Source organism: Stigmatopora argus, chromosome 20 (genome assembly GCF_051989625.1).
Source record: "Stigmatopora argus isolate UIUO_Sarg chromosome 20, RoL_Sarg_1.0, whole genome shotgun sequence".
Taxonomy (NCBI): domain Eukaryota; kingdom Metazoa; phylum Chordata; class Actinopteri; order Syngnathiformes; family Syngnathidae; genus Stigmatopora; species Stigmatopora argus.
This window is the reverse complement of record NC_135406.1, coordinates 9,228,708-9,239,571: the sequence shown is the minus strand read 5'-3', so window position 1 is coordinate 9,239,571 and position 10,864 is coordinate 9,228,708. Positions and strand designations below refer to the sequence as shown.

At 39.6% G+C, this 10,864-nt stretch overlaps 1 protein-coding gene across 1 annotated transcript; it reads right to left on the bottom strand.

Annotated features, from left to right (window-relative positions):
- Window positions 1-1,495: 1,495 nt before the first annotated feature.
- Window positions 1,496-4,775, bottom strand: LOC144066158 (uncharacterized). Its single transcript, XM_077589504.1, has 4 exons — window positions 4,633-4,775; window positions 4,077-4,519; window positions 2,485-2,941; window positions 1,496-1,716 (listed from the first exon to the last, which is right to left on the bottom strand). Exons 2-4 carry the CDS (start codon window positions 4,137-4,139, stop codon window positions 1,496-1,498), a joined length of 741 nt encoding a protein of 246 aa, XP_077445630.1. The 5' UTR covers window positions 4,140-4,519; window positions 4,633-4,775.
- Between the last annotated feature and the right edge of the window lie 6,089 nt (window positions 4,776-10,864).

Here is a 10,864-nt window from a genome sequence, read left to right as displayed (position 1 = left end):
ATGTGGATTTTTAAATTTTCATTTTTCGAATAGGCTTTACTGCAAACTAAACAAGAAAATGGTTTTTCACCAGTGTGGAATCTTGTGTGTATTTGTAATGCTTGCTTTCGAGAAAAGGCTTTACCACAAACTGAACACGAAAATGGTTTTTCACCAGTGTGGTTTCTGGTGTGAAGATTTAACTGTTCCCTGTGTGTACCGTATTTTCACGACTATATGGCGCATCGTATTTTTAGCCGCAGTGTCAGTAACGAGTGCTATTTCTGTATTTTAAACACACAAAGGATGCACCGTTTTTTTAGACGCATATATGTTTTATATTATATATGAATATCTAACCGCAATAGCGCTGGCTACCGGAAGCAGCCCCAGACTCTTTTTCCGTTTTCTGGTGCGCAGTGACTGCTGGGATATATAGTTCTTGCACGCTACACCCACACGCTAAAAACACATTTTTAAAAAGGCAACGGAAGCAAAAATGAGTTCGGTTGTACTTTATTTAGCCATTTTACAACTTACTCACGTCATCATCACCCACAAATCCATCAAAGTCCTCATTTTCTGTGTCTGAATTGAACAATTGTCCAAATTAGTCATCGAAAACACTGAGTTTATACGTTCGTCCAGGCGGCCACAAACCATTTGCCAATAGTAGCTAGCTGGTAGCTAGCATAACTTTTCCAACGGTGCTTTCCATGCTTTGTCAAGCTGTATTGATGTCGATGTATACAGGCCACAATCCATTCGCAAATAGTAGCTAGATGGTAGCTAGCGTAACTTTTCCAACGGTGCTTCCCATGCTTTGTCAAGCTGTATTGATGTCGATGTATACAGGCCACAATCCATTCGTAAATAGTAGCTAGCTGGTAGCTAGCGTAACTTTTCCAACGGTGCTTCCCATGCTTTGTCAAGCTGTATTGACAAAATAACTACTACATATCCCAGCAGTCACTGCGCAGTACTAATTCAAATAGAATTGTGAAGTAAAAAAAATCTTCAACGACACTCAATTTCTTATACAGTAATACCTTGACATACAAGTGTTCCAGCATACGAGAAATTTGAGATACGAGGAAAATTCTGAGCAATTTTTTTGCCTTGAGATACGAGACAAATTTGAGATATGAGCATACCAGATGGTTTCCAATTGTGAGTCGGTAGTAAATAAGAACACATTTTGGTGATTTTTTTTTAGGATTAAACGGATTAATTTGTATTTTGTTCATTTCTATGGGAAGAATTGACTTGAAATTAGAGTAAATTGGCCACAATCCATTGGGTGTATTGACAAAAGAACTACTACATATCCCAGCAGTCACTGCACAGTACTTTGTCTACGGGAAAATAGTAGAGTCGGTGTACCCTATCAACTGATTCATTTTATTTTATCGTGATAACAATTTTAGTATTGGTCCATATATAAAGCGCACTGGATTATTAGGCGCCCTGTCTATTTTGGAGAAAATTTAAGACTTTTATGTGCGCCTTATAGTCATTAAAATACGGTAAATGTCTGACCACAAACTAAACACGCAAATGGTTTTTCACCTGTGTGGGTTCTTGTGTGCATTTTAAATGTTCCCTTGCGTGTAAATGTTTGACCACAAACTGAACACGAAAATGGTTTTTCACCAGTGTGGGTTCTTATGTGGATTATTAAGGATTTATTTTGAGAATTGGATTTACCGCATACTGAACACGAAAATGGTTTTTCACCTGTGTGTTCTTATGTGGATATTTAAGTGTTCATTTTTATAATATTGTTAGGTTTATCCTTAGGTATTTCCAAATTCAGCTTTCAATAAAAAAGGCATCTGTAGTCACATCACCATTTAATTCTTGCAAGAAGAGAATACATCCTCCCGCTCGTCCGGTCAAGATTATTCTAACAACTCGAAGTCCGTTTCGCTAATTTATTCATAAGATTTTAACGCCATGCCCCACAGAAGTCTAAACATTCGTAGAGTCTCACAACAATTTTGTACAGCTATCAAAACAATTGTAGGTCCTGTCGAATCTTCCCAAGCGAGTTTCGATGCGAACCCTTCAGTGAAGAGGTGCTTCCCAAAACAGTCCATGGTTCCCAAGAGCGCTTGTTGTGAGACCATCTTCCGAAGCCGAAAACAGTCCTCAGTTCCCAAGAGCACCTGTCGTGAGTCCTCCCCATGCCCATGGCCATTCCCTGTCCTCTTGATGTGAACCACAGTCCTTACTTTAGCAAGGGATGCATTAAAATGGCTTTTATTAATGCCAATATTTCTAACATAAAAGCACAGCGTTCAACACATATATATATTGTTTAATATTGTTACACATTTAGGATGAGCATTACTATTCCTAATAAGCAAATATATTGATTAATATAGTAAGCATGTTTATAATAAGGCTTTCTATTCCTAAATAAGCATTGCAAACACATTTATAATAATGATTACTCCAACAAATATGCTTTACTGCAAACTGAACACGAAGATGGTTTTTCACCAGTGTGTGTTCTTGTGTGAAGATTTAAGCTTCCCTTCTCTGTAAATCTTTTACCACAAACTGCGCACGCAAATGGTTTTTCACCTGGGTGGGTTCTTGTGTGGATTTTTAAGTGTTCATTTTTAGAATATGCTTTACTGCAAACTGAACACGAAAATGGTTTTTCACCAGTGTGGGTTCTTGTGTGAAGATTTAAGCTTTCCTTCTCTGCAAATCTTTTACCACAAACTGTGCACGCAAATCGTTTTTCCCCGGGGTGGGTTCTTGTGTGCATTTTAAATGTTCCCTTGCGTGTAAATGCTTTACCACAAATTGAACACGAAAATGGTTTTTCACCAGTGTGGGTTCTTATGTGGATTTTTAAGTGATCATTTTGAGAATAGGCTTTACCGCAAACTGAACATGAAAATGTTTTTTCACCAGTGTGTGTTCTTGCATGACTAATTAAGTGTTCCTTCTGTGTGAATGTTTGTAGTATTCAGTGTTCTTTTAAGGTTCCTGATAGGTTTATTAATAGGTATCTTTAATATAATATAAACAATACAAGGGAGGCATCAATCAGGCACATCTCCGACGTTAACTTGCAAGTGAGAATCGTCCTGGCTCGTCCTCGCCACCGTTACATTCTAAAGGACCGAATTCATCTCCTGCCAATTTAAGACATCGAATCAAAACAATTACAAGATTATCTATTCAATCCAATTGCATAAGCGAAGAACACAATTAAGGTCTGAAGAAAGGCATCCTCCTCTGTCCATTTAGTCGCGCATAATCAAAACACTCAAGGTTATCTGATTCAAACAATTGCATAAGTTAACCGAAAAACACAGTTTAGGTCAAAAAACAACTGCCACAACAATTGCTTATCAGGTCGGAAACCAAAAACAACTGCGTAAGTATTTGCACAAGTGAGCATAATCATTTTCATACAAGGTGAACCGAGCGGCAGTATTTTTAAACATTATGCGAGTATTTTCGGAAGTTGATTTGATTATTGCCATCTGCCGGAATCCAAGTCAAAGCAATTTAAGAGTCCTTCACAGATCTTCATTGCGAACTGAGATATACAGTCCTTGGCCCATAACTTGGTGATCTGTCAGGTCAATAGTCCTAAAAACAATTACTTGTCCTCGGAGCCAGCTGCCATGGAGAGTGACCTTGAGCTTGCTCGGTCCCAAATTGAAATAAAGCTCATATACATATAATGATTAATAAAATGATATATAATAATATCCCAGAATAACCCCAACAGTTCCATTTTGCGGAAATGTTTGACCACAACCTGAGCTCGAAAATGGTTTTTCACCGTGTGGGAACTTCTATTACCTTTTCAATGTTTTTCGTTTCTGTGAAGCTTCTGCCACAAACTGAGCACGAAAATGCTTTTTCACAAGTGTGGGATCTTGTGTGCCTCTTAATTTAGTTTTGGTAGCAAATATTTGGCCACAAACTGAACACGAAAATGGTTTTTCACCAATGTGGAGTATTTAGTGTTTTTTAAGGTTCCATTTTGCGAAAATGTTTGACCACGAACTGAGCATGAAAAAGGTTTTTCGCCATCGTGAGTTGTTGTGTGTTTTCAAAGATTTCACTTGTGTGAAGCTTCTGCCACAAACTGAGCACAAAAATGGTTTTACACTAGTATGGGTTCTCATGTGTGTTTTTTTAAGTTAGCTTTCTGTGTGAATGTTTACCACAAACTGAGCATGATAACGCCCCCCCCAATGTGGATCGCCATGTCTTTTCAAACTAGACATTTTCCCAAAGGTTTTCCCACACTGAGAGCATTTGCAGTTTGTCGCCACTGGGATTTTTCTCAAGACCTACATTGTCATCATCGTCATATAGCAAGTCATCGCTTTCTGATAAAGGAGCAATTACATTTTCTGTTTGCCATCCTTCTGTTGAGCGGCTGCCATGCAGAGGGTCCGCCCCGCTGCTGCCCTCACCCACATCATCTTCTGTCCTCAAGAACTCACCAGGTGACCGGGTGACAACTTCCTCCATTTTGATTGGAGGTTGCTCGTCTCTTGTGCTGTTGAGGGAACTCTGGTTTTTCCTCTTTAATTTGGAGCCAAGTTGAGGGGTTTGCAGGATCTACCCTTCTGCTGCCCCTACCCACATCATCTTTTGTCTTCAAGGACTCACCAGGTGACCAGGTGACATCTTCTTTATCCTTTTTTATTTTAAGTTGCTCTTCTCTCTCTCTGTCTTGAGGGAACTCTGGCTCCTCCCCTTTGCTATGGGTGAGCTCAACTTCTTTAGGCTCAACAGACTCTTGCCCATTAGGACCAAGATATTTTCTGAAACCTGCAAAGAAACGAAAATAAATAATATATTTCACGGACTGTCTCCCTAACTAGAAGTCCTTTAAAACTAGATTAAATTAGATAATTCATTAGATTAATGTTTTTCCAATTAAAATGACTGAATTTCTTGTTCACAATAATGAAATTAAACGGAAGTGGACGCCATATGTTGCAGCCTGTATTTATGCTTGAAACACAGGGAGAAATAATCACAATAGTGTTTTGTTGTTGCTTCCTCAATCAAACCTTACTGATATACTAATTATCAACACGGAAAAACCCATAATATACAATTGCACCCGTATTTATATTATTGCAACACGTTAGAACACAAAACAAAATGTACAATGACACCCGGTCAGTACACGGTCATAACATGTGTTATCTTTTCTTTTTACAAATTTGAGAAGTGCTTCTCAACTATTCAACAAGGTAAACAATGAAATATTGATAGCATAAATTCCTTGCTATAACCGTCATACCCACTATACAGGGTAAAAATCACAAGTTAAATGTTTCATTAGATCTTTTCAGAATTTTCAGTTAGCTTTGTAAGCTACATCTATTTCATTTTTCTTTTGAACATTACCAGAACTGATTTTGGATTCATTTTGTAGTTCTACTACACTTTTATATTTATCCAAAGTGATTTGATTTGCATGTACCACAATTACACCTGGGTATTGGTATATGAAGTCAAGTGTGAATTGTTTTTTATTTCAGTGTTGAACAGACAATCAGTAGACTTTACTCAATATATTTAGTTATGTAAAAGTATTCGTAAAAAAAGATGGCTTGAGACTTGTCATTGTGATTGTCCATTGCTGTGGTTGCTTGCCCTGTGTGTTAGCTACCTGTTTTCAATGTCTCCTTAAACCATGTCTGTGTATTTAAGTCCACTTTGTTCATTTCTTGCCATAAAAAATACTCTATCTTAAACAGATTAAGTTTAGGGTGCCCCCTTTTGACAACATCATGATGAAATAACACCCCTCGGTATGGTTCCTGTTGGAATAATCATTATTATAAATGTGTTTGCAATGCTTACTTAGGAATAGAAAGCCTTATTATAAACATGCTTACTATATTAATCAATATATTTGCTTATTAGGAATAGTAATTGTTGGAATTATTGTAAATAAGTTATCCTGATTTTAGTTTAGACTGTTGAAATGTTAGTTAATAGAATTGGGGATGTCTGGACTCCCTGGGAAAAGTTTCACCTTATTCAACAAAGAGGAACTACCCAGGGGGGCCGACGCCTGTCTGTTTGTCTGTTTTGTGAGGGTTGCAAGATATCAGGAATAAGACTATAAAGATGTTATCTTGAAGGGGCATATGGTCATGATCAAAGAACCTTTTGTAACTGGGAGAGATCTCGCTCTCCTGTGATCAGCTTGAAACTTCCTGTAACTTGGACACTCCCAAAACACAATAAGAGAATTGGCAGGAGGGGATTTTCTTCAGAGTGTTTTTGGAGGGCTGTGACAGGGACAGTCTCTGAACCTCTCATTTTTTAAATAAAGTTAACTCAAATTCTCTGTGATTTCCTTCTTTTCAGGTTGGTGAAACAAATGTCTGGTGTTTAAACCTAACAGTAATGCTCATCCTGAATGTGTAACAATATTAAACAAGATATTTTACAAAAAATAAAATCAAAACTATATAAAGGCGTGGTCATTGGTGTGGTTTTCATTGATCTCAAAAAGTCATTTGACACCAACCACCTGATACTGCAAACTAAACTCTAATTTTAATTTCTCACCAAGCATGCTAAATTGGATTGAATCATACTTATCTATAAGAACACAATGCGTCAGGATACAAAATACAAAATCTACTTCGCGGAATAACTATCTTGGGGTAGCGCAGGGGTCAGTGATAGGTCCAATGCTTTTCAGGCTATATATAAATGATCTGCCAAACTGTTGTCTTTCGATAGTCATCTGCCAAATGTATGCCGATGTTGCCGTTCTATTTGTCAACATGAAAGACAAAAAACATGCTGCACAGGATCTCACAGATGCAATGACGAGCGTGAATAACTGGCTTGAAAAAAACAAAAATGTCCGTTCGACAGAAGCAGTGGACGGTACTCGGATGATTCGCCTAAAGACGTTTCGCCGACGGACGTTTGACAGATGGACAGGTCGCCGAATGGACGTTCCACCGAACGGTCATTCGGCCGAACGGAGGTTTCGCGGAAACGGGATTCGCGCGCTCGCCCCGCCCCCGGATCGTGTGTACAAGTTTTTCAACCTCGGCCCGTGGGCCATATACGGCCCGATAGGATTTTTAATCCGGCCCGCCACCGGCGTTGTCCAAATTATAGTAAAAATCAATGATTCATTTCCCTTTGCCGCTCATCACTCTCAATTTATTAGTCTACCGTCAATGGCAGCCCGGGAATAAGCACTCTTGGGCGGGCATGTCAGCCCGGGAATAAGCACTCTTGGGCGGGCAGATGTAGCAGAACCGAGCCGTGAAATGACAGCAATCAGGTTAAATCCATCCTAAAACAGCATTTAATGATCAAATACAAATACTGGAGTTCTTTGGACATTAGAACCGAGCCCAGGGAAGTGAATTCCTCGGTAAAATGTCGCGATGATGTCGCGATAAGGCAAAAAAACGTCTATATACGACCATTCGCCAAACGGCTCAAAATGCGTTTAATGATTGAATACAAATACTAGTATTGTATATACAAATACTAGTATTTGTATTTAATCATTAAACGCTGTTTTCGGCTGGATTTGACCGAATTTGAGAGCATTTTGAGCCGTTTGGCGAATGGCCCTGCTCTTAAAATGGCCGACAAGCGATGACGTCTAGCTCCGTTGCCTCACAAAGCGCATCGGATATCTAGTACGTATACACGATACCTATGGGAATACCAAGCAAAAAAAAAGGAAAACGACGAAAAATATGTGAATTTCCTTTGTCTTCTTTTAAATAAAATACAATACTAGTATTGTATATACAAATACTAGTACCGTAATTACTCGAATATAACACGCATATTTTTGCTATATAATTAATTCCAATAGTTGGGGGTGCGTGTTATAATCAATAACTAAAATAAATTACAAATTTTCGATCGAAAAAAGCATTGTCAAACTCACTTTGACGCACGGACATTGTGCAATTTCCAACTTTGAATTCAAAATACACGCATATTAAAGATCGTCAAGCCTCACAAACATCACAATCCTGCATTAATAAGCTGGAAAGTAGAATACTACATTGTACTGTAGTACGTACTTGTATTTAAAAATATGTCCAGCGGGGGGCAGTACATTCCCTTGTTACATGTGATAGTCTTTTCCATTGTGCATATCTTCAAATCATTTATTTATTCAATTTGCATGTTCCTTTTCTTGTTTGAGAATGACAATAGATATTTGAATTAAAACATGGTATTGTCAATTGAAATGTAGTCAATGTTCAAGGAAGTCTAAAAGGTATTGCAACATAACATGTCTACATGATATGTTTGTCCACTCTGTGTATCATCTATTGCCCTAAAATTCAAACGCATAACTCCCAACTGCACGACACTCGACACGCTCGTACCTGAAGATTTCTCTATCCGGTTTTGAACAAAACAATCGTGAAACGAAGAAAAAAAGGTAAGATTTCTGATTTTCGTCAGCGGGAAATTTTAGGTGCGCACTATATTCGAGTACTGCATTTTTCCAGATTTTTTTGGCCCAAAATTACCTGCGTGTTATTTTCGAGTGCGCGTTATATTCGAGTAATTACGGTATTTGTATTTAATCATTAAACGCTGTTTTCGGCTGGATCTGACCGAATTTGAGAGCATTTTGACACGTTTGTCAAATGGTCGTATATAGACGTTTTTTTTGCCTTATCGCGACATCATCGCGACATTTTACCGAGGAATTCACTTCCTTGGGCTCGGTTCTAATGTCCAAAGAGCTCCAGTATTTGTATTTGATCATTAAATGGTGTTATAGGATGGATTTAACCTGATTGCTGTCATTTTACGGCTCGGTTCTGCTACATCTGCCCGCCCAAGAGTGCTTATTCCCGGGCTGACCTGCCCGCCCAAGAGTGCTTATTCCCGGGCTGACCTGCCCGCCCAAGAGTGCTTATTCCCGGGCTGCCATGCACGCCCAAGAGTGCTTATTCCCGGGCTGCCATTGACGGTAGACTAATAAATTGAGAGTGATGAGCGGCAAAGGGAAATGAATCATTGATTTTTACTATAATTTGGACAACGCCGGTGGCGAGCCGGATTAAAAATCCTAACGGGCCGTATATGGCCCACGGGCCGTATATGGCCCACGGGCCGAGGTTGAAAAACTTGTACACACGATCCGGGGCGAGCGCGCAAATCCCGTTTCCGCGAAACCTCCATTCGGCCGAACCTCGGTTCAGCCGAACGGCCGCTTGGCCGAATGACCGTTCGGTGGAACGTCCATTCGGCGACCTGGTCATCTGTCAAACGTCTGTCGGCGCAAAGTCTTTAGGCGAATCATCCGGCCACGGCAGTGGACACAGGGATGGTCATTGTCAAAACCACTAATGTGTACAGCTGCCCCATGCTCTCACTCAGATTTTTCTGCTGAAGGAAGTCAAGGAGATCAGTGGGAGATTTTCCTGTAAAATCATCCGTGGGAGATTTTCCTGTAAAATCATCCGTGGGAGATTTTCCTGTAAAATCATCCGTGGGAGATTTTCCTGTAAAATCATCCATGGCATACATTACAATCAGTTCTGTTCTTAGCCGAGGCAGATCAAAAAGTGTACCGTGGCTCTGGGTTAAAATGGAGAAGGCTGCATGTGGGAAAGTTTTCTGGTATTCCCGAAACTTCTGCGGGTCGAGGAGGGAGAGAAACATCAGTCTTTTGTATGTACTTGAAATCTGCTCCGCGTCTGGCAAATAATATTGTCCAGAATCCCGTCGTGGAGTCGGTGGTAGTTCGTGCAAGAATCTTGGGCTTGACCTCTTCGTGCGCTTGGAGCACCCGCACTGCATTCAGTGACCTCATAGATTTCTTCATATCGGCTCCTCTCTCGCTAAACTGTGTCACAAAACGTATTTACTCTTGCAGGACAAAACTGTACATCTAGTTTGTTGTTCTGTAGTATTGAAAACAGCTCAAAATGCCATTAAATGTGTGAAGCAAAACAACAAAATTCAAAATCATCAGGATGTGTTTTAATTCCATCAGCACACCGCACAGAATCATTCACCATAACAGAGACAAACAGTACTTTTATTTCCCTTCTCATCTCTTCCTCCATCACTTCAGCAATAGCAGTGATCAGGTTGTTTTGTATTTTGCCCATTTTTCCACTAAACACTTTATTAGTGGACAGGTGGTACCTTTTCGTTGTGGCGCTCCGTTTCCCTGTGCACTTGCTCGCTGAACTGTAACTCCAGTCTAGTTTCCCTAAAAGTTTTGGAGAGCACCGTTGCTTGTAAGTGTCCGGCAGTGCGTTGGTGTCTCGTGGCTGCTTTGGTTGGTACTCGGACGTTTCGCCGAAAGACGTTTGGTTGACGGACGTTTGGGCGACGGACAATACTGAATGAGGTTACGAGTAGTATAATTCAGAATTGCACATCTAATTTTCCCTTAGTGTCAAGTGGATCCCTTACCCAAAATTAAGTCTTGGCAGAATGATTAGAAGGCAAAGGCCATTCACAAATGGAAAAGAAATAACAGACGAACTAAGGGTTTCGTTAAGAGGGGAGAGATTTGTTTTAGTCGAAGAGATAGATTTCGTTTTAATGGCAACTGACACCATTCTCGACTTATTGGCAAAAAGTATGCACTGGTTTTGTGACGATACGTTCGATAGTGCACCTGCCAACCATCAACTACATACCATCCATGCTCTCCTTGGAGAAAATCATACTGTTCCAATGGTATACTGCATCTCAAAATCTAAAACTCAAAGAACATATGATATGATATTTTCTAAGATTAAAGAAAGACATGTTATGGAGCGTAGTTCTATAACTGTTGATTTTGAAAAGGCTGCGATAAGTAGTATACAAAAGCATTTTCCAAACTCACACATCTGGATGCTTTTTCCAT